The 21,940-nt window shown below is 55.4% G+C and overlaps 9 protein-coding genes and 1 non-coding gene across 10 annotated transcripts; 6 read left to right on the plus strand and 4 right to left on the minus strand.

The window, feature by feature from the left end:
* Positions 1-8: 8 nt before the first annotated feature.
* BZA05DRAFT_435132 (kinase phosphorylation protein-domain-containing protein) lies at positions 9-1,119 on the minus strand. The gene has a single exon (XM_051486357.1). The coding sequence runs from the start codon at positions 952-954 to the stop codon at positions 268-270; it is 687 nt and encodes a 228-aa protein (XP_051341404.1). The 5' UTR covers positions 955-1,119; the 3' UTR covers positions 9-267.
* A 434-nt stretch (positions 1,120-1,553) lies between these two features.
* Positions 1,554-2,335, minus strand: BZA05DRAFT_393098 (Cyanovirin-N). Its single transcript, XM_051483184.1, has 3 exons — positions 2,087-2,335; positions 1,839-1,997; positions 1,554-1,774 (listed from the first exon to the last, which is right to left on the minus strand). The coding sequence occupies exons 1-3, from the start codon at positions 2,241-2,243 to the stop codon at positions 1,770-1,772; spliced, it is 321 nt and encodes a 106-aa protein (XP_051341405.1). The 5' UTR covers positions 2,244-2,335; the 3' UTR covers positions 1,554-1,769.
* A 1,113-nt stretch (positions 2,336-3,448) lies between these two features.
* BZA05DRAFT_467304 (uncharacterized protein) lies at positions 3,449-7,345 on the plus strand. The gene is made up of 6 exons (XM_051487810.1): positions 3,449-4,235; positions 4,296-5,425; positions 5,508-5,592; positions 5,721-5,881; positions 5,966-6,142; positions 6,215-7,345. Exons 1-6 carry the CDS (start codon positions 3,878-3,880, stop codon positions 7,037-7,039), a joined length of 2,736 nt encoding a protein of 911 aa, XP_051341406.1. The 5' UTR covers positions 3,449-3,877; the 3' UTR covers positions 7,040-7,345.
* An 80-nt stretch (positions 7,346-7,425) lies between these two features.
* On the plus strand, positions 7,426-7,507 carry BZA05DRAFT_t114. The gene has a single exon. It is a non-coding gene; the product is annotated as a tRNA-Leu (tRNA).
* Positions 7,508-8,171: 664 nt separating this feature from the next.
* BZA05DRAFT_254494 (uncharacterized protein) lies at positions 8,172-9,167 on the minus strand. Its single transcript, XM_051480068.1, has 2 exons — positions 8,331-9,167; positions 8,172-8,260 (listed from the first exon to the last, which is right to left on the minus strand). The coding sequence occupies exons 1-2, from the start codon at positions 9,089-9,091 to the stop codon at positions 8,254-8,256; spliced, it is 768 nt and encodes a 255-aa protein (XP_051341407.1). The 5' UTR covers positions 9,092-9,167; the 3' UTR covers positions 8,172-8,253.
* Positions 9,168-9,955: 788 nt separating this feature from the next.
* Positions 9,956-10,819, plus strand: BZA05DRAFT_335140 (uncharacterized protein; the record flags this gene model as incomplete). The annotated part of the gene is made up of 3 exons (XM_051480749.1): positions 9,956-10,147; positions 10,209-10,610; positions 10,685-10,819. 3 exons carry the CDS (start codon positions 9,956-9,958, stop codon positions 10,817-10,819), a joined length of 729 nt encoding a protein of 242 aa, XP_051341408.1.
* A 2,740-nt stretch (positions 10,820-13,559) lies between these two features.
* Positions 13,560-14,453, plus strand: BZA05DRAFT_443592 (uncharacterized protein; the record flags this gene model as incomplete). The annotated part of the gene is made up of 1 exon (XM_051486852.1): positions 13,560-14,453. One exon carries the CDS (start codon positions 13,560-13,562, stop codon positions 14,451-14,453), a length of 894 nt encoding a protein of 297 aa, XP_051341409.1.
* Positions 14,385-15,641, plus strand: BZA05DRAFT_254531 (uncharacterized protein). Its single transcript, XM_051480069.1, has 2 exons — positions 14,385-14,402; positions 14,454-15,641. The coding sequence occupies exon 2, from the start codon at positions 14,527-14,529 to the stop codon at positions 15,541-15,543; it is 1,017 nt and encodes a 338-aa protein (XP_051341410.1). The 5' UTR covers positions 14,385-14,402; positions 14,454-14,526; the 3' UTR covers positions 15,544-15,641.
* An 886-nt stretch (positions 15,642-16,527) lies between these two features.
* Positions 16,528-17,637, minus strand: BZA05DRAFT_393108 (uncharacterized protein). The gene has a single exon (XM_051483185.1). It carries the CDS (start codon positions 17,462-17,464, stop codon positions 16,664-16,666), a length of 801 nt encoding a protein of 266 aa, XP_051341411.1. The 5' UTR covers positions 17,465-17,637; the 3' UTR covers positions 16,528-16,663.
* Positions 17,638-20,852: 3,215 nt separating this feature from the next.
* On the plus strand, positions 20,853-21,856 carry BZA05DRAFT_393109 (Sucraseferredoxin-like protein). The gene has a single exon (XM_051483186.1). The coding sequence runs from the start codon at positions 21,079-21,081 to the stop codon at positions 21,781-21,783; it is 705 nt and encodes a 234-aa protein (XP_051341412.1). The 5' UTR covers positions 20,853-21,078; the 3' UTR covers positions 21,784-21,856.
* Positions 21,857-21,940: the final 84 nt, after the last annotated feature.

Consider the following 21,940-nt stretch of genomic DNA (forward strand, 5'->3'; position numbering starts at 1 on the left):
CGAAGGAGCCTGAAGGGATCGAATTGAATACACGGTTATCGAATACATTGGGTGCTCGTCTACAGACCGCAAGTCCATGAATTCACAAGGTACGGCAACTGGCGAACAAACCACGCTGGCGGACATAAAACACCTATGAGACATCGTGGCAATTTACCACTCGCTTGCCCGAGTGGTAAACTGTATTTCAACCTCCAGCGCTATGTAGGAACAATGATAACACGCGTAAACGCAACAGTACAGAAACACCACACGGAACATGCCGTATCAATCCCTCCTCCTGGAATCCCTATCCCTATGTCTCCGGGGACTTTTTCTTCTGCTCTTGTACCTTCTGTGCGCGTCTTTCTCGTCGCGGTGGTGGTGTCTATCCTTCTCGTCGCGGTGATGGTGTCTGTCTTTCTCGTCGCGGTGGTGTCTATCCCTCTCGTCGCGGTGATGGTGCCGGTCCTTCGCATCTCGATGATGTGAGTCCCTCTCATCCCTCCGCCTGTCCCCGCGCTCCTTCTCCCTCTGCCTGCTCCGGTCGCGATGCCGATGACTCAGCTCCCTATCGCGACTCCTGTCGCTCCTCCTACGCCTCTCCCTCCCCTTGCCCTTGCCCTCCCCGTCTTCATTTACCCCCTCCCCCTCCCCCCCCTCCCCATTGTCTTCCCCCATCCCCCCCATGGCCGGCATAACAACCCCCAACGCGACATTAATCGCCTCCTCCTCCGCCCGCTTCACCTCCGCGCGCTCCATCCTTATGCGCTCCTCCTCACTAACCCCATCCCCCTCGCCCGTTTTAGCATACCATGTAAGATCCTTCCCGCGCTGCCACCGCCCCACGGGCGCCATCAGAGAGTGCCCTAGATAGTTCTCGCGGTCTTTGTCCTCCTTGACCGCGTCCCAGCTGAACTCTGCCCGTCCCCCGCGGGAGGTGTCGCCTTTGCGGATGCCGGAGAGGAGGTCCATCTCGATGCGGGGTCGTTGTGGTGGGTGAGAGGGTGAGGGGGGGTGGGCGAGGGGGGGCGTGGGTGGTGGTCGTGCGGTGGTCGTGCGGGATGTAGAGATGTAGAGAGAGTTGTTGAGAGAGAGAGAGAGCTGGTTGCTGGACGTGTTTGGTTTGCGTGTTTGCGGCAGCAGCTGCAGGCGAGCACGGTGAGTTGCCGCTAGTTAACTCCCACTAGCGTGGGGCTGTGAGACATGGCTGGCTTCACTTCAACGCCGGCGCCGCACGTAGTTACCGCAACTACTAGTGCGCTATGTAGGACGAAGACATGAGAACTTGAGAACTTGAGAAGAGAACACAACGACAGAAACGGTGGATTCTTCAGTCCATTCTGGCGCGTGGCATGCATACGATATTGCACTCACTACCAGAAGCTTCATAGTGACAACTTATGTACCAAGGGCCCATCTATGTACTACCGCATACGGAACGGGCCGACCGGGCTTCTCAGCGGTGTGCCGCCAAACCGGTTACAGGAGCCGCAACATGTGAAGAGGGCTATCAACGGTCAATGGCCAATTGTCCGGCCACGGGTTTGCTGATGTCACATAACTACGAGTCAAGGAACCGGATGGGCGATTGCTACAGGTCGATCACCAGCACCAAGCAAGCTCCAGGACAGCTTCACATATCACTCCAGAATGGCAACGACGCAATTGATGGAAGATCCGAGTTTATTCCGGCTCCCAATAATTCTCCCGAACACTGACAAAACAACGAAGAATAAGAACCGCCATCCTTTACGAACTCAGCTCTCTTCAATCGATCGTTTTCGTATTTACACTGCAACAACCTCATTAGCCACAGCCACAGCCAGCAGCAGGCAAGTGTAAAGAGTGGGACATACCGAAAACGAACTCTCCATTGTGGTTCTGCACGCGCTCGGCCAGGTTGATATCGGCGGACTTCTCCTCGCCATTTTCGTCCCTCAGGTTGGCACGGAGGACAGGAACCTCGCCGCCTCCCTCGATCGAGAAGTGTACGTTGGAGGCGGAGCCCGAGAAGCCTAGGTAGCCGCGTAGATCAGTATTCGTATTCAGGTGAAGTGCGAAGTCGGGGGTAGTTGGTTGGATGGATGGATGGATGGATAGGTACCTTCGCCGTCCCACTGGAAGTGACCGTTGTTGTTGCCGATGAACTGGTCGAGATCGATCTGGGTCTCGTTGAGCGAGCCGTCCTCCTTGCGCAGCCGGCCCACGAGGATGCGGTTGTCCTCGACGCAGATTTCTTCGGAGCTGAGGTGGAAGGACATGGTGAGTGTTTGTGGTGGGTAGGGTGTAGGTGGGTAAAGCTGTGGTGTGTGGTGGTGGATGAAGGGGTGATGGGGACAGAAGGGAATAGGTAGCGGAAGGGGAACTGGATGGGAGCTTTATATGCGGCAGCAGTCCCGCCTTTGGGGAGCTCGCTGCCTGGCTGGCTCCCTGCCTAGGCGGGGTGGGATGGGGTTGGCAGTTGGCACTGACGACGACGATAACTTGGCTATTGCTTGGAGGGGTCAGAACGGCGAGCAGCTACGGTACTCTAGTTAGCTGTCCCTGCTCCGGTCAGGGATCCCCGCCATTTCTGGCTGGGCGGACGGTGGGTGTGCGTTCACTTGCGGCTTGCCATGATCTGATGAAATTGCGTGCCGGATTATTCTCGGCGGAGCTAATGATTGCCTTAGGTATATCTTGGCACGGGAGATGTTGCACCGTGCAGGCGGGCGTGCGTATTATTCGGTCTGGAAAGCTCTAGATATATGTACCGGTATATCTGGCTTCAAGATACCTAGCGTCCGTCCGTCTGTCTGTTGACTCTCGAGGTCAGGGCGGAGCGGAGCGGGCATTGGCGGAGACACTGGAGGGGACGGTGCTCGGCGAGTCTTTGCTGATTGATGTCAACATTCCGCCATGCCCGGAAACCCGCTCCCACTCACTGCCTTGGCAGCTGCAGTGACCGCAAAGACGAGCATCGGAGTCACGGGATGGAAATCACCATGGCCGTTCAGGCACAGCAAAGCGGGGACAGTGCGGAACATGCAGTGATCGTGAGAAACGGTCGATGACATCAACTCTCCCGATTGCGCGACTGCTGCAGCTCTTTAGTTACCTAGAGGGACCTCGCCGCCCTGCAGAAGAAGTCCCCCCGGGTGCCCTGCAGTGACACGAACGGTTGTGCATGGTAACTAGTCCGTGTTATCTGTTGGCTGCGAAGAGTCCCCAACCCCAACCTAGGCCTGATGACCTGATGTGTTGATGAAAACGATACGATACGGTACTACGATCATCACCGGCTGTGCAGGGTACTCTACATCATGCAAACGGAAAGTGAGTTGGGCGAGTTTCGAATCTTGGCAGTCCCTGGGCGGGCATAGTCCGCACAAACCGGGGATGCGGGCATATTTCAGGCACTGGCGGCCGCTAGCCCGCATGCCCGCACTCCGACTTGATCCCCGCCCCCGCCCCCGCCACCTGCCCGCTCTAGTCATCACACAATATCACTCGGCAGCGTGGGAAACCCCGACTTCTTAATTGAGCCGCTTGCACAACGCACAAACAACGACCCCAGGTGTTGAACCCTACTCATCACCGCCACCTCCTACTCACGACTGCCCACTCCTAGCCATCACCGATAACCCCTCCTCCTCATCACCAATAACTCATCTCCGACAACTTCTACTCATAACCGGCAACTCGAGTTGAACCCTACTCATCGCCGACGACTTTTCCTCATCATAACACAACTTCTGCTCACCACCGATAACTCATAACTCACAACTCACGACCAAAACACCCAAGTACTCATAACATCCCCGCTCACTCGCACATCTCTACGACCCACATACCTTCTCCCCTCTCCCCTCTCCCTCCCTTCCTACCGTCAACACCACCCCACCCAATCTACATCATGGCTTCCCCCTTCGACCCCGACCCCAACCAGCGCTCCTACAAAGCACACCAAGCCTACCAAGCATACATTTCACCCCGTCCGCCGCTAACATTCACCACCTGGTACGCATCCGCCTCAGCCGCGGACGATGTCGTCGCCGCCCCCTCCGCGTCACGAGAGACGCTCGCGGCCATGATCGCGGCGATCGCCGAGGAGATCCTGAGCGAGAGCGAGGACGGCGACGTACGGCAGGTGCGGGAGGCGGCGGAGGAGCTGGGGTACCACGGCGGGACGTATACCGCCCTGGGAGTAATGGAGAAGGAGGATCTGTTGCGCGCGGATGAGGATGCGGTGGGCGAGGAGCGCGTGGCGGTGGGTAAGTTCGTTGAGGTGTGGAAGAGGGCGGATGGGGTTGATGGGATCAACGGTGGCCTAGGGGAGCGGCAAGAGGTAAAGGAAGCGGAAGTGGGATCGCTCGTGGCGGAATATGCCTCCGGCGGTGGAAGCGGCGAGCAGGAGGAGGTGGAAGCGAGGCTGGCTGCGGTCGAGCGGCTCCACGGTGCTCCTATGGATGTGGCGGCGACGAGGCGCATCGAGAAGTGGGTGTCGCAGGTGCGGGACGGGAAGTCGGTCGTGGTTGGTGGCAATGCTCTGTTGGATGATGCGCAATATTTAACCAGGGAGCAGGAAATTGAATTGGCGTCCGCTGCTTTTGACGATACGCCTGGCTTCGATGACAAGCGCGGCAAGAAGATTGAGCAGAATAATGTCAAGCGTGGCAAGAAGATTGAGCAGCAGACACCGGAAGTGGAAGTGGAACAGGTCGTTGTCGACGAACAGGTTCAAATTGATGTCGCCAAAGAGCAGGATGCCATCGTGGGAGATAACCATCAAGATAAACCACTGGAGTCGAAAATCAAGCCAGCTGTTAACGAAGAGCATATAAAAGCTGTCCCCGCGGAGCAGCTGGTGGAAGTGGCCCCGATTGTTAGCCGCCAGCTTCAAGTCACTGCGGAGGTGGTTGGGGATGAGCACACCGCCACTTCGCCGGTTACCGCCAACTATCCAGAGGATCTCGTGGATATCTTCGGAAATGCGTGCCCCAAGTATTCTCCTCCGCGAGCTCAGGCGTTCGAATCGGCTCCGGCGTTTGAATCGTCTCCGGCGTTCGAACCGGCCCCGAACATCAAGATTGAAGCCCCGGCTACTCCAACTCGCTGCTGGCGTTTTATCGACGACGACACCATCCTTATTGACGTCGAACCCTTGCCAGAACCGCTGGTGGCACTTCCTCCGGCTCAGACCCGAATTCAGGCGGAGAAGATAGTCACACCAGCTCCGGGTTTGGCCACGTCAATTCCAGCCACGGCTTCGGCCACGCCTTGGTTCCATGCTTCGTTCCAGGCTACGTTCCAGGGTCCGGTACTGGCTCCAGTCCTGGCTCAGGCTCCTGTGCAGAAGGTGACTCCGGCTCCGGATCAGAAGAAGGTGACTCCGGCTCCGGTGCAGAAGGTGACCTCCCTGGTGATGGTTATTCCTCCTCCAGTCCCCGCCGTGGCACAACAGGTAAATCTAGCTGCAGCACCTGGGGTGGCATCGGTCCCTAACCCACAGCTTCCTCAGAACCGCGTTATACCTACTGGCCCAGCCTTCCCAAGCGCACTCGCGCCCGGACAACCTACCAAGGCCCATCAAGGCAAAGCTGCGCCCATCATCAATCAGGCCAGCACGCCGTCAGCTCAGAAATCCTACGCGAAGGTAGCTTCGGGAACTCGTGGCGGACGGGTTCCACCTATCCAGCCGGCAGCGCAACGAATTGATCCTCGCATACCACCTCCGTCTATCTCCTACGCGACTGTAGTTACTAACGGTAAGAATACCGACTTTCCGCCGCTGGGTGCTGTTGCAAGCTCTGCTTTTCCACCGCTTCCCGTGGTCGTGGTGAGTAAGGGACAGCAGGCTCCACAGCACCCGGGAGTCAATGCCAAGGGTGGAAATGCTGCTCCCGGTGGCGGCAAGGGAGTGAGTGCTCAGGTTCAAACTCAGAAAATGGTAGGCGCCCGGAACCAAGCCGGAAGTAAGAACACAGCTAATGATATGGTGAAGATTTTCGTTCCTCCACCTCAACCAAAGGCCAAAGCTCCGGTCAACACCCAGGCCAACAACCAGTCAACCAAGATGGCCAGTCCCCAGGGCTTCAATCCCCCTCTTGGTCCCGCCCCGAAGGCGCCCGGCAGCTTCCACTTCCTTTCCCCAGCCCCCAATCAGCCCGCTGCACCTCTTGTATCGCCCCTCTCCCCGCCTTTAGGCGCTCCGATCTCCAAGAATATTCTAACTATCCCCCACCCTGTGCAGGGTACTCGCCCCCCTCCAGGACGACCCGCGCTCCCTCTCGGGCTCCTCAGTCCCCCAGGTCCTGTGCAGAATGTCCGCCCTCCGACAGCACCCACCTTACCCGTCGGCCAGGCCATCCGCCCGCCCCCAGGCCTCCCAGCCCAGCCTGTCTCTGCGCCCCCAACCCATCCCGAAAATTCTACCCCCCTCTCCCAGCAGCCTGCCACCCGCGACCCTGCCAAACTGGCGAAACGCAAGCGTGGACCCAACGCAGGCAAGAGGATCCAGGGTATGCACAACGACGCGTCTCAGCAGCGGCAGCAGGCAGAGCTGCGCGAGACCATCAAGGCTATGCATGCTAAAATTGCGGCTGGAAAGAAGATGGAGGACATTTTGAAGCCGGATCCGACGAGCCCTCCGTCGACGCCAATGGGTAACAGTATGACTAAGGGTGGAGGACAGGTCGGACAGGTCGGACAGAATGAGGCGAAGGGTAGTCAGGTGCCCGCCAATAAGTTCACTGTTCTCGACAAAGATGTGAAAGGCCAGCCCAAGACCGCGAAGGCTGTCAACGGCGGCCCCAAGCAGCCCCCATCATCCACTCCCGGAGCCGGCCCCAAGCTATCCGCACCCTCTATTTCCAGCGGCGGCCCTCAGCCCACTCCTCCCGCCAACGCTGTTGCCGCGGCGCCAGCCCAGCAGGGCATCAAGTTCGAGTTTACCGGCCAGACGCAGGAGACTACCAATGCCAATGGCAAGGACCCCCAACTCGGCTTGCTCCCTGGTGATCCGGGATTCTTCATTCTGGGTCCGAGGCCTGGGGCCAAGGGTAAGAAGATGAGGTAGAGGAGGTAGAGGAAATAATGGGGATGTGGGGGCGAGGGCGAGTGATTGATAATGACGATGATAATGCGATGTGATGCTTTGGAAACTTGGCTGGAGTGGTTGTGTTTGTGTTTACTTGGTTGAGGACTAGTTGAGGATCCTTTTCTGTTTCTGCTGGCTTTGGTTACGCCGCGACCTGTTGCTTTGTGTGTACACGCAGATACGAAGATACCTAGTTACCTAGCTAATCGACGGTCTGTCTGCGGTCTGCGTACCTACTCTGCTAAACACTCTTCTTCTTCTACCTCTTCCTCTTCTTCCTCTACGTCTTCTTCTTCTTCACTTCATTGTAAATTTTAGTATCTAGCTAGCGTGCTAGTTGGTAATCTGAGACGAACAGCATCAAAGGTGTTCTGGCCGAGTGGTCTAAGGCGCTAGCTTCAGGTGCTAGTGGGGAAACCCGCGCAGGTTCGAATCCTGCGGACATCAGTTATTTGTTTTTGGTTTTTCTCTATTTTGGGAGGTGGAGGTGGAGGCATATAGAGGCGAAGCGTATACCGTCCGATGGTACTACCTAGTACAGGACTAGACCTCCATATGTACAAGTCTTGGTGAAGATGGTGATTCGTGACGATGTGTTTGCTTCTCTACCGTAATAATCGCATATAGCAACGTACGGTACCGGTATGTACGCACGCACGCACTCTTCCTAAATTAGCCACCGTCCTGTCCGCCGGGCGCTCCCGCCCCCCGCCTTCCGTTCTTACGTTCGCCTACGCGATATGTATGGGGGGTTTTATGGTGGGTTTTTACACAGCTCGGGGTTCCGAGCTGGGCTACCTGGGTAGGTCGTAGTGACTACCAAGCTCCGAGGGTTGGAGGAAACAGGACTCGTTTGCGAGTGATAGCGGGTGGTTCGCCGGCCAGCTACGGTACATACCCGGTGCCTACCCTAGCCATACCCAGGCGATATAAGCGGAAAAGTGTCGCAAAGAGTTTTGTCTATATGCGCCCAACTACTACGGCCTACAGGGCAGAGATTGTCTGTTTCTCTCTTCGGGGTTCACTCTAACCATTCATTCATTCCCCACGCAAAGCACACTACTTATACTGTTGTACATACATACAGACGGTTCCGACATACCTACTCCTGAAGGAAATCGCTAAAACCAACCCAATGAAACGAAAGGAGACAAAGAAGAATATTATTCGCTAACGGTTTCAACGGCTCGAAATTACTGCCTACAAAGCTGTCAGTCCACCATCCAGGTCGCTTGTATGCGATTCCGGGGGGGGGTGGGGGGGGACATACAACAGCGCCAGCGTCAAATCACCATGAATCCTGGCCTTAAGCGTCACCTCAATCTCGAGGTTGATATCGAGCCTGAGGGAGATAGGATCACTGCGGCCCTCCTTCTCCTGTTGCTGCGGCTGTTGCTGTTGCTGCTGCTGCATCGGAGCCTGCATCTGCTGCTGCTGCTGCCGCCGCTGCGGTCTCTGTTGCCGTTCCCGTTGTTCCCTTTGCTGCCGCCTCTGCGGCCTAGCAACCTGCTGCTCCCCGCGCGCCGCGCGGTCCACCTCGTCGTCGGCGGGCTGTCGCGGCTTCCGCTGCTGAGGTTGCGGCTTCGGCGGCTCGGGGGCCTCCTCGCGGTCGGGCACGGGGGAAGGCGAGCGCTCGGGCGACGGAGAGCGCGTGGGCGACGGCGGCCGCGCTGTGTGCTCGGGTGAGGGCGGGCGGTTGGGATGGTCGCCTGCTGCCCCCGAGGCATTCGAGGCGCCCGAGGCGGGCGAGGTGGGGCGCGAATGCGAGCTGGGGGGTTCTTCGCGGTCGGACATTGTGTTTTTTCTCTTGTCGGAGGCGGCGGTGGCTGGATACCGGTATGTTCGGTTCGGTGGATTGGAGTGGCGAAAGGATGGATGGATGGAAGGATGGGATGGGAGGGGGGGAAACGATGCGGGCGCGATGGAGGGCAGGCGGGAATATATTGCAATAAGCGGTGTTTCGTGTGTATCCAGCCGGTTTTTGCGACTTCGTCCGACTACGTCATGGCCCGGCTTCGATGCGGTTTCCATGTGCCTTCCATGGCCGTATTCCCAGTCGGCTTACGACTGGGAAGGCTCCGTGTAACGGCGCAATATATGATCCCGGAGAACTTTGACGTCATCGAGTGATATCTCGTGCTGAAAACGAAGGTTGTCTGTCAGACCGTGCCTATGGGAAAGCTTTGCAACCATGGGTGTTTGAATGGGATGGTGAAACAAGAAGGTGCATCGGCTTTCAAATCCCGGCTCAATATGGGTGCGTGGCCAGAGTAAAATCTCAACCCATGGAACAAAAGCTCCGGGACCTGTTTCCTCCTGTACAACTGCTCACGCGCAACTACGGTCGTCCACATCTCGATCTTTGGATCCAATATAGGCGATGTTAATATATATGGCAAGGAAAGATGCTTGAAATCGATATCGATCCCATCAAAGCTCGTCAGCGTGAAGTCAGAACTCACAGTAAAAACCTGTGAGGCGGGGGAAAACTCCATCGCCATGATCTCCAAACCAACGATACGAGCGCGCGCAACCAATGGCCGAGCTTCAGGATCGACAGTTTCTCCTGACAATCCTCTTCTCAATGACGGTGGCTGCATGAGAGGCGTCATGGCGTTCGCCATCTGTGGGAATCCTGTAGCTATGGATCAGATCGAGGGTACCTATCGTGAAGCTCACGTTCGTGGATGGCCCACAACGGATATATAATCACCACCCAACGGCCGCTAAATCAGCTTCGTTTCAACATCATCCACTGGATATCCCAAGAAAACAACCATACAGTTCCACTTCAGATCACTCGATCTCCACTTTTTTCCCGACACAACCGCAGTTCCACATATCACACGCCGCGTCTCATTCCCCCGCTTCTATTCCAACGAATCGAATTCCACCATGTCTGCCGCCGATACCCAAAACCTTACCCACCAGGAGCCGCGCCCCGAGGCCGACGATGACAATGACTCCATTGCTACCGTCGAGAAGCTCACCGGCAATGAAACGAGCGAGGAAATCGCCAAACGGCTCTCGGCGATTATCGATAACTCTCTGGAGCGTGTCCAGCCATTGCTCAACCTCATGAAGGAGGTTCGTTTCCTCCCCCTCCCTCCCGAGTCTAGTGGTTGTGGTTGCTGACAGATGCGAACAGGCGCTCGACAAAGCGCAACGCGACAAGGAAGCCGACTGCCTCAACGAGGAAGAGCTCGTGAAGCGGGTGCGGCCCTTGATCGAAGAAGCGACGATCATTCTCCGGGAAACGCACGGGGCGATCAAAGCGCTGGACCCGGACGGCACGATCGCTAACAACGCGACTCGCAAGGCGGCGTACAAGGAGGGCTCGGAGGAGGAGCAGCACTTGGCCGAGTCGCTCGCCAAGCTGACGGGTGAAGTCACCCAGGCTATCGAGAACTGCAAGGACAAGATCAAGGATATGCCGAATGTCAAGAAGGATCTCGGCCCCCTCCTGGATCTGCTCACGGACCCGCTGTTCCAGATCGTTAGTGGCGTGGGAATGCTGCTGAACGGTGTGCTTACTTTGCTCGCGAATCTGGTGAGTGCCCGACATTTCTTCCGTTCCTGCTGGTAAGAAGAAGAAGGGAGACTAACGCTCCTGTTTCCCCATAGCTCGACGGTCTTGGTCTCGGCGGTATCTTCAGGAACCTCCTCAGCGGATTGGGGCTGGAGAAGATCCTCAAGGGACTGGGCCTCACCGGCCTCTTTCCGAAGGAGACTCCCAAGGACAAGAAGGATAAGAAATAAATGTCCCGCGGGATGGAATAAAGACAACTGCAGGAGGAACGGAGGAAGGGTATGATACGAATTTCTTTGGTCGGTCTGTTTTGGTTTTTGCGAGAAAATACGGATTATGTATGTATTACGAATTTTTGGGCTATGTATGAATTAGGTAGTGCTGTGAATATATACTCTGGCACAGGCTGCGCGAGGGCAAGACAAACGAAGCTCCAAGTAAAGTTTTTGAGAAGCTCTTTCATGATTCATCCACTTGAGTTCAGTGACCGCCGTCAGTTGAATACTCCAATACGGGCTCGTGTGGTTGAGTGCTTCATCTAGGTACTCTAGAGTACCTAGATTAGTAGCGTAACCTGGGAAGAGAAACGGCGAAAATGAAGGATGATGGAGAAGTTGAGGTTTTATTCAACTTCGAAGAATTTGATGGAGGCACGGTTTCTTTATTCGTTCTTGAATGCTTCTCAGCGACAGACAGTTTCCATTGTTCATGCCCCCCAGTGCCATCCATGATCCACTATCAGTCTCCATTCTATTGTCTCTACTGACTGATTTCTGTTGTGTTTCAACTCAAAGTGCCAGGAAAAGCTCACCGGGGCGCCATGACTCCCTTGTTTTTAAGCAACGGGACAATCTCATTGCACTCTTGTCGGAATTTTTGAGACGCTCCCAGCTGTTTGGCCGCTGGCGCCCACTTACATTCCCGCACCACCGCCGTGCCCGCCTCCGATTTGCCATTCATCGTGTCGCCGAACCCGTCAACCTTGCCGTGACCACAAGCCGGCTTCGGGAACTTTGAGGTCCAATCTGTTCACACTGCCTACTTATGTAGGAATACGGGAGGACTGATGTGTTGCGGAATCGATTAATGTGCTGTTTCCCAATGCCCATGACGGATCGGTTGTTTTAGCTGAAGATCGCCCGATGATCACATTTCATCTGCTACATACATGTTATCTACTGCCCAGCCATACGGAAGTCTGGCCCCTCTGTATGAGAAAGAGCTCTGATTGGAGGCGGCACTCTCGATGTGCGGCTGAAGATGTCTCACGGAGAGGACGTACTATCTAACTAATAGCAGTATGGTTGTCGGACGTGTCAATATGTCGGATGCCGCGGCGCTATAGTAGTGGGTGATTCTGACTTCTGACATCTGTGGGGAAGTACTTACCTAAGTCCTCTTACATACACATATCACCTGCGAGCCCCACGAAGCCACTCACTGAACACCTACTAGCGCCTCGATCGTCAACCAACCGACACATTCGACAAGCATGCGCCCTCTCGCATTCGCCCTTTCCACCGATAAGCGTGGTACGTATCGCAACCGGCCAGTAGTGAGACTTCTCCGCCTGCTCCTCTTCTCTCCACTCGTTCTCGGTGCACAACCTCTGCAGTGGTTACCGTACTATAGGATCGTGCAAGGACCGTGCAAACGTTTTCGTAATATGCCACCAGACTGGAATGGACAGGAAAGAGAAGCGGCTTGGGAATGACACAGACTGTGGGCAGTGTGATCCCGCGTACGGGGTGTGAAGATGGCTGGTGGGCGGAGAGGAGGGCGGATTGCTGCATGCATGCCCATTCGACTTGGGGCTCTTGGCTTGTGCAGTGCTTCTGGGTGCGCTTCCAGTTGGAGATTGGTGTCGCTGTCCGCGGAGTTTCTGTGGAGATGAATGGGCTGAGTCTGATGGCATATATACCCATACAGAAGTGATCGCCCGGGCTGTTCTTCATCGTGGGCGAAAAAGAAGCAACCGGGTGCGGCAAGAAGCTGTGCGCAGAGCGAGAGTTGTGCTTCTAGACAGCAATGCATGATTGCGCGCGGGGGGCCTTCCAACCGCACCAACACCGGCCGGTGGGATGAGCAGTTCCAGCTCCAAAGACGGCCATTGCCCGCACATGCCTTCGCAACTGTGCGCAACCGCAATACCTATACCTAATGGCCGCTGTCACGAAGACATAGATCCAGACCGCAATAACTCTCTCCTTCAATTCCGCGGACCTTGTTTGTTCCACTAGACGCCGCCCGGGCCGGAAGTATCTTAGGAGCATGGCCTTAGTGTGGTTTTCTTCGGGCTGCACTCGCTCTAATAACATCGGGAGTGTTCAATGTTCAAGCTTGGGGTTGGTGTCCCGGTCCGGTATGTATGTGCGGCCGGTGTATGCGAGGCTGCGGATATACTAACTGCTGTTGTATTGGCATGTATATGCAGTTGGGTCGATCTGTGAGACACAAGACACAGACGTCGTGACTGAAGACTAACATTCGACTCGTCCTCCGAATCCTGAGCAATCACCGAGAGAGACACACCATCAGCGCTGCGCTTCATCGCGGTTGGCCGAAATTTCCACGTTTTATGAGGGTGGGCTTTAGTACTGCAAGGTAATGAGCGACGACTGCGGTCTGCGGCCAGCCACCACATCCAACGCCATTCCCAAGCCCCCCCTCCCCCGCCCATGAGTATAATACGGCGAGTCGGCGTTCTCTGAAGAAAACACCGTCGGATCGATCTCATCCTGTCTTTCGAGCGTCGAAGTTCATCACTGCCCGGACGACGGAATTGCGAAGCATCTCTTGTGCTCGGTCACTCCGTTACCCAGTGAGCCATCTCTCGGGTTAGTAGCCACAGTCTCAGGACTGGCTGTGTCCCTCAATCCCGGCACGTGCACGTATTGACATTCGTCCACCGTTAGTTCGAGACGTCCGACTACTAGCTTGATACCGACGGAGCCACTGCGGAACCACACGATGGTATCGTTCCGCACACGTACCGGTCGGTTATTTGACACCTGGTCGGCCTTTATCATCCTGTTCCTGATCTCGACCACGTCCGCCCACCATCAAAATCTCACCGCCGGCGTCCAGGTCCACAATCACACAACCCCGCTCGGTACCATGACCTTTGCCAAAGAACCTGGAGGTCGCGGAACCTGGAGCATCATCTTCAGCTGCACCGCTACATTCGCGTTCTGTGTCTGGACCGCAGTGCACCCAGACACCATCTCGGGACTGTCGACTCGCCGTCGGATCTTGTACCGGACCATACTGATGGTTATTGCGGCCATCAACCCGGAAGCGATTGCTGTACTTTCATACCGGCAGTGGAGGAGTGCACGGAAAATCAAGACGGATTGGAAGAAGCACTTTGATGCGTTGCAACACCCACGGAAACATGAAATTTCGGCGGAGGAGCTCGAAGTTTGGCAAACAAAGAAGGACAAGTGGTGCGGAGAGTTGAAAATGACGGCTGCATTTTTCGTCGTCATGGGCGGATTCGTGATCGACAAATCCAAGGCGACGTCCAACGAACGCAGCAAGGATAAATACCAAGGGAAGTTTGCCCGCTTCAAGAAGCCGGCAGCCGCGACGGGGAATCCCGGCCACTTCATAGCGACTCTCACGCCGAGGGGCTTTCTCGAATACCTCAAGGAGGGATACTTCAACGACTTTGAAAATCCTCCATTTAAAACGTACGAGATCATGGACAAAAACAAGGAAGATTGTTTCGGAAAGATCTTGGCTTCCTTGCAGACCCTGTGGCTGTTGGTTCAATCCATCCAGCGATACAGGTCCAACCTCACGATAACGCAAGTACATGTTAAACTACCCTCCTCGGAAACACTGCTAACGGCGGGAGTATAGTCTGTTGGAAGTACATGTTCTGATACAAGTGGCCTGTACCGCTCTCATTTTTCTTTGCTGGCTGTCTAAGCCAATGGACGTCAACGAGCCCATCCAAATCGCACTCAAGCTGCCAAAGTCCGATCAGCGTCAGCCAGGGAGCCAACAGGCGACCGACAATGATGCTATTTTCCGGTCTCGAACGAACATGCCCAGCCAGACCGAATCGGCAGAGAGATATGAACTTTTACAACCATTCTATAATCACACCGAAGGGAAGCACCTCACCACAGAGGAATTGCTCTGGAAGGAGGCGTGCGATATCAGTTGCAACCTCCTTCCTCTTGATCACTATTACACCACATCGAGAGCCCCGCTGAATCGCTCCGGTGTGGTCAACAGAGCCTTCTACGACATAATCGTAAACATCACCCGCACCGACCAGGCTACAAAAGGTCAATGCAAGCGAAGACCCCGGGGCGGCGGCGAAACGTCAAAATCCGACGACCGCACAGGACTCAGCGGCGTGGGAGGAGTCGGCATGATGTTTGCCGAAGGATTCTTCATCATCGTGATCGCCGGGCTGCACGCACTCGCCTGGAACTTTACTTTCCCGACGCCGCTCGAACGGCTATTGTGGAGACTATCCTGCGTTGGAATGGCGGTCTTCCCGATGGCAGTTATTGTCTGCGCAGCCAAGAATTCGTATCACATCGATCTGGTGAAGGTGCTCTGGAACCACAGCACTGTCGGATGCCACGGGTGGGACTATTTGCCGCAATCGCTCGTGTACCTCTGCGAGATAGCGGAAGTCAGTGCGCTACCGGGATATCGACACCCATCCACCTCCTCCTGCTTGACTACGACTACCCAGGAAACAAAGTCTATGGATGCGGAAGCGCAGATCACGACCGAAAAACCGGTGGGCGGCGGAGCATCGTGGGGGAAAATCTTGCTTCATATTTGTCTGTTGACGCTGTGTATTCTGCTGCTGGCGGGCTATCTGGTCTCGATCCTCTTCATCACCGTCGAGGGATATATAAGTCTGCGAACCCTGCCAGATAGTGCGTTTATGACACCGAGATGGACCGATTATTGGCCCCATGTCTGAGGCTGTATGTATTTGGAGGGTTTTCACGGGCGTTTGGGAGGTTTTTTTTCTTCTGTTTTTCTCTTCTTTTCATTGGGGGGTGGTTTCTTTCGCTTGGAGTTATCGTGGTCTTTACTTTGCAATTTCCTGCCGTCCATGCATGCTGCTGTGTCCGTCGGGGCGAGTCAGGTGGGATTCCACAGGCAATAAATACTTGTTAATATGGAGTGATTCCTTTGGATGCAGGGGGCCGGAGATCGTCTCTCCTCATTGGTTTCATAACTTGACTATGGGGGTGGTGAAAGCTTATTCCCTCGGGAACACCAGCTGCACACTGGTACATTGGTACGTACGTACCACCGGTATGTAAGACTTCACCAGTGATCATCTGCCCCCGTGTGCACTGTGTGGTGCTGGCGATCAAATGCAACGATCGGTCGCCTGGTGCTACCGGTATTATCTGAAGCCAAGGACTCGGGGAAATCACTTCGGGACTCGGCCCCCATTGCGCCCAACGGGTTCGCTCGGTGTTTGGTACGTTCTCGGCAGCTGAGGGCGGAGGCACATGGAGGATTGAGGATGAAGTTTGTGCGCCGAGTGAGCGATGACGGCTCACTCTGTGGGCACTGGCCGAGTATTCGCTGCACGTGGGTAAGGGCGGCCGCATAGAGTATCGAGGTTGTCTGCCGGAACAGGCCACGGTCGGCCGATAACTCAACACGCGCTGAAATTAGGTCGGGACGGATCGCTTGGGCGGTAATGGTCCTTCGCGATTGATCGTTCATGCGGCTTGTCTTTCCGCTGTTGCTATCATACCTCCGCCCGCGCTGGACGTCCTTGGTCGAGTCGTTTGCGGTGCTGGGAAAAGATTTGGATGATTCAGTAATTGGCTCTGCTACTGAACTTTGCGGTATTTCAAGCTACGCCGTAATCACATTTTGCGTCCAACATGGGTGCTGAATCATGATGTCGGCATCTCATCATGGTACAAGATCTTTACGATGGCCTCTTCATTCGATAAACTCCTCTTCATAAAGTATCTACATACCTCATTACATACAACCACTAATAAACATTATTGAACACGAAAACAAAAACGCCGGATACATGCAAGCCCATCTCACAACCAAGAAGCTACCCTCTACGGCCACGCGCTCTTAACCCCAATAATCTCGATCCCGAGTCCCGAGTGGCCGTTGATATTGATGTTGTTGCCGTCGTTTTTCCCGCTCGTCTTCATCGCGCTCGCCACCTCGTATGCGACCTTTCCACCCTTCGGGCACGGGAACGTCGCCGCCGGCTGGCTGCTCAACGACTTCTCGCCGGGGCCATAGACGAACGAGTGTACATGCTTTCCGTTCTCGGTGATGTAGCTCTCATCCTTAAAGGTAGTGGTGAACGCGGCGACGACCTCGGTCCTCGCCGGCTTATTGTTGTACGTGCTGTCCTCGCCGACGACGCCACTGTGCTCCTGCAGCGCCCACACGTTGTAGATCCTGACGGCAGCCTCGACGAGATCGCCACCGTCTGACTGTCCGTCGGTGATGAACTGGAAGCGGCACTGGGCGCCGTCGTGGCCGCCGGGGAAGTCGAAGATCGATAGCGTGCTCTCCTCGTACGTGCGGTTCTCTTTGGACTCGAAGAACCAGCCCGCAGAGAGCACGTTGGACATTTTCTTGGATGCGCCTGTCAGCCCGTTCACGACGATGTGCCGTGCGGTGACGAGTGTGTTGCCCGAGGCGAGCTTGCCCGGGCAGGTTATGCCGGACTCTATGCTGATCGGCGTCGTGATGCACACGGGCGGGATCGTGATGCCTGGGACAAAGTCGAGGCCGCCGGTGGTGCTGCTGTGAAGGAGGTGGTTGAATTGCGGGGCCGGAGTGGGCGAGGCGGCGGCGCTGACGGCCAGGAGGAGGAGCGAGGAGAGAGTGGTGAAGAGCATGGTGATGTTGTGTGAGTAGATGGACGAACGATTGGAACTTGGACGATCTATTGGAGACTGAGACTGAGACTGTAGCGATTGTGATGCTGATGTTGTATCCAAGAGAGGCGATCCCACCAGGTCTTTATACGACGCTGTCTTGGTCCAACCTAGGTAGCCACGATGTCCATGAGCGGTGGTGGTTGGGAGGCGCAGAGCAATGGGGGCTTTCCAAGTTCCCAGCCACAGCGCCCCACTGCATAGGTATGAAGCCGTTCAATCATAGTAGGGCTGAGCTGGCCTGGATCCTAAAATCTTAGCTGGAGTGTTGGTGCAATAGGGTTTGTAGGTGCGGACCACCTGGTCTTCTATTTACAGCATGGCTGAGGCGGTGCAAAAGTTGGCGGCCTGACCGTGCGTTGATGCGCATAAGCAGTGTGGACTAGTACCTGCATGAATTGCTCGCCAAGCGAGACCAGTAGTTAAAACTAGGCTGCGATTTGGTAGCATTCGCTTAACTATTGATGGGGCTGGAGAAGATCTAGAGTACTCTACTCCACCTATGGAAGATATGATTATTATATTCCGTCAGTGGTAGAAAAGATTAGTTTACAGTATATATGGGCCGTTGGAACATGTGATAGCCTTCGGATCAGGGCTTGGTCGTGGAAGCGCCTGCTGCGGATGCTATGAAGAGGTCAAGGTGAATGAAGACTCGCAGGACCAAAGGTCCTTGTCGAGATCCTCCAAGACTCTAACATGTACCATACGACTGGGACAATGTCAGCTCAGGCTCCCCACAATCTGCATTCAAGCTTGCGCGAGAACATACTACATAGGAGGTAGATATGTACCAAGTAGATACATACAAGTGCAAGTACCGATTCAGCCTTCCACTAGGTAGGCCAACTCACCGAGCCACTTTCAGCACCTAGAGCAGTTCAGGCGACCGCCAACAACCCGCCAGATAGAGTAGTTCAGGCGACCAATAACAACCGCCAAATATAAGCACTACCCACTGTCCAGCTGCTTAAATGCGCCACAAGTGTACTTTCCGCACTCCAAAGACATGCCCCGGAGTGCCATTGGTAAGTCGGCTGGGGAGTAGTAAGCGGAGTACATACATGTACATGGAGCCACTTGTACAACGCCACTGCAACGGCACGCTGTGCAGTTTCTAGCTGAGGTTCCTTCGTTGGGCTTGGTACGGCTGCGAAATGTATCTTCGGGTACCCCTCGCCTCTCAACCGTAGGTCGATGCTGTTGGAAACCAGCTGAGCTCGGGAGTCGAGACTTGGAACCGGCAAAACTTTTAGCGAAGTAGGTACGGCCACCCGGTAGTTACACGGCCGAAGGTTCTTCTGAGAAGAGTTGTGAATGTTAGTATTATACTTCTTATTGCCTATTCCAGTGTCACTGGTTCTTTTCTCTGTCCTTTGTCCTTTTGCATCGTCGCATGAGCAGCCTTTGTGGCTTCTCAGCAATTTTCCTGGATTCTCATCAGAATGAGCCTCTCAAGCCCCCAGCCCAGTCAGGCGATGTATCTTCTCATTCTCTGTCTGAGACTTCATACCTTCATCCCTCTATCTACACGAGCTCGTTGTTTCCCTACAAGCAGTCCTCTCTCAATTTCAACAAGTGCCATGAGCGAGTGCCGAGTGACGAGCTTGAGTCTTCGCCTAGCTTCTATTGAGATCAACATAACAAATCCACCAAGGGTCTCCGTACCTATGTATTCCTATCCCCGGCGGCACCCAGGCCGCCGTTATCCTCCTTGCCCGCCCCATTGTGCGTTGTCCCCCTTCGCTCTTGCAACTCCACTACTATCTTTGTACCAAGATGGTCTTGGAACGAAAGGGAGCCGGAAGGGGCTGCTCCGCGAAAGCATTTCCGATGTCCCAAGCAGACTAGACATTATGATAATCCTAACTTCTGGCAGACGTGCAACCAGGTCTGGCGTGGCTTATTAATGAGAGCTGATTTCCTTACATGTTGCCATTGCCCTCTAAAACCACAAAATCAGCGGATGGATGATTTTGATACCGGCGCGGTGCTGACGTCTTGCCCGCGCCAGCGATAGCACCGTAGTCACGACTCGTCCCTCGGTGTTTGGGAATCACTCAGCACTCACTCGGTACGCACCCAAATGGCACGGTATTATTCTAAGTGTAAGTCGCCGCCTTGTCGGTAGAGCGGTTCCGGACGTACTACCTATACAGTACCTAGGGAGCGTAAAGGCTGGGCGTTATGCGTCACGGAGGAGGGATTTTTCATGTAAAATCATTCGTCCCTACCGTGCCCGCCCATGTTCTCGCTCTCTTCCCATCCACCCACGCACTCATCGCCATTCCCACTATCATCCACCCTCACTGACGTCGCTCTCATCCGCACCTTCGTTCGCTACGGTCCGTTCGGGTCTCCTGTACCCTTTTCCCGGGCATATAGCTGCCATAAGTGGATGTTGTCTGGGTTGTTGCGGTCGTGGGATGCGGGGCACGGTGGCCTACCTATACTTAGTCGTCCCAAGCGAGCAGACAAGTTCTACATACCAACCTCCGTATTCGACTCGAAATCCACAGGTTCCTTTACCCCCCTTCTTCCATAGTAAAACCTTACGCTCCCTACCACATCTCATATCTTCCATGAAGTTTCATCCGTACAATCACAACGGCATCCATCTCTCCCATAACTTACAAAGTATGGCTTCACTAATTTCAGCTCCATTTCGCCAGGAGTCGATGTTTCACGAGAGTGGCTGATATCTAGCATCCCCAACTTCTGGGCCGGCGAGGCCGTCTGGTGATTATGTGTGACGCAAATACTAGTACTGAAGAATACCACCGCCCAACTCCGCTGAACCGCATTTTGAACTCGCTACACGACTCCTCCGAGATACGGTAGGCGAAGCCCTTGCAGTTGCACTCGGTGGCATGGGCATGGACCACGAAATTTCAGCCTACTAGTCGCACGCCCTCGTCCGTGCAATGCGACATTCGGCTTGCCATTAAACGCGAAACTGCCGAAAACACGAAAATGAACTATGGACTTGGGGTATCAAAGTTCGAGATGAAAACAGCGAGAGTGGGGCGGTTATGAGGAGTTCGGTGAAGCGTGCACAGGGCGGGGAAGTATACAGCGCATAACCATGATCAGCAGGTGTCGCCTTGGAATGAGGATACCGAACGAAAGAACCAATGAAGGTTCCCAGTGTTGTGAACTACCTTCCCTGACCTCTTCCGTGGCCCATTGTAAATCCGCAAATCCGTAAGCCGAGCGGAGATACAATGCTCCGCAAGCACTTCTGCGGAGATACAATAGGTACCCTGTAGTCTAACTCCGAGTCCCGACGCCGAGGACCCTGCCTTAAGTAGCGACGCATCAGCGCCATTCACCCCACCAAAATGCGCGTTTCGCTACCATCCCGTCTCCTCTGTCGGCGGCTATCGACCACCACCACACGCCCCCTCGCCGCCCGTATTCCCGTCCCCACCACCGCCACCACCACCACCGCTCCCACACCCACCTCCCACCTAAAAACTGTCGCTACAACAGCACTCACCCCGCCAACAACGCCACCATGTTCCTGCGATCCCACCGGCCTCGACATCGACCGCGACACGCCACTACTCGGCACGATGCCCCGGTACGGTAGCCACATCGTTGTCTCCACCGGACGCGACGACTGGACCTCGCGCATCGAGTTCGACGTGAACGGTGTGGCGGGGGTGCTGAAGGGCCTACTCCGACAAGGCGATCCGTGGCGGCCATCAATGGTTACAAATTCAAGTGTACCACCGGCGACACCTCCTCCCGCGGAGGGGAAGCCTGTAGCAGAAGGAGGCGTGGGAGAAGGGAGCATCCACATCTTTCCCGCGGGCTACTACATCCCGCGGCTCCCGCTCCCGCCCGGGCCCGCCGCCCTCGGCCTCCTCACCTCACCCGGCACCTCCACGGGCACATCCGACATCCCCATCCACCGCGTCCTGACACCCACAATCCTGATCTGCTCGCACCACACGCGCGACGCGCGCTGCGGCGCGTACTTCCCGCCGCTTGCTGCGGAGTTCCGGCGCGTGCTGCGGGAACGCGGGGTAGAAGCGAGTGTTGCGGGGAGCTCCCATCTCGGCGGGCATAAGTGGGCCGGAAATGTTGTCGTCTACCTCCCGGGCGGTGAGGGCGAGGATGGCTGGGGCGTCTGGTATGGGCGTGTTGGTGTGCGCGAGGTGCAGGCTATCGTCGACGAGACCGTGGTGGGGAGAAGAGTCGTGGAGGGAATTTGTAGGGGTGTCGTGGGGAGGGCGATTGAGAGCGCGGAGACTGTCGGTACAGCGGAGAAGTGATGCGGGAATGGACAAGAATACCAAAGAAATAGAAGTAGAGGCTTTATAATGCTGCATTGTCTCTGTCTATCGATAGCCCGAGAAGACTGTTTAAGCTACCCCCGTGCTCCAGCCACAGACATTTAGGATCACCTGTTTCACTCGAGAACCAGGCGAA

This window comes from Tricharina praecox (assembly GCF_024521635.1).
Source record: "Tricharina praecox strain CBS 144465 chromosome Unknown BZA05scaffold_7, whole genome shotgun sequence".
In the NCBI taxonomy this organism is placed as follows: domain Eukaryota; kingdom Fungi; phylum Ascomycota; class Pezizomycetes; order Pezizales; family Pyronemataceae; genus Tricharina; species Tricharina praecox.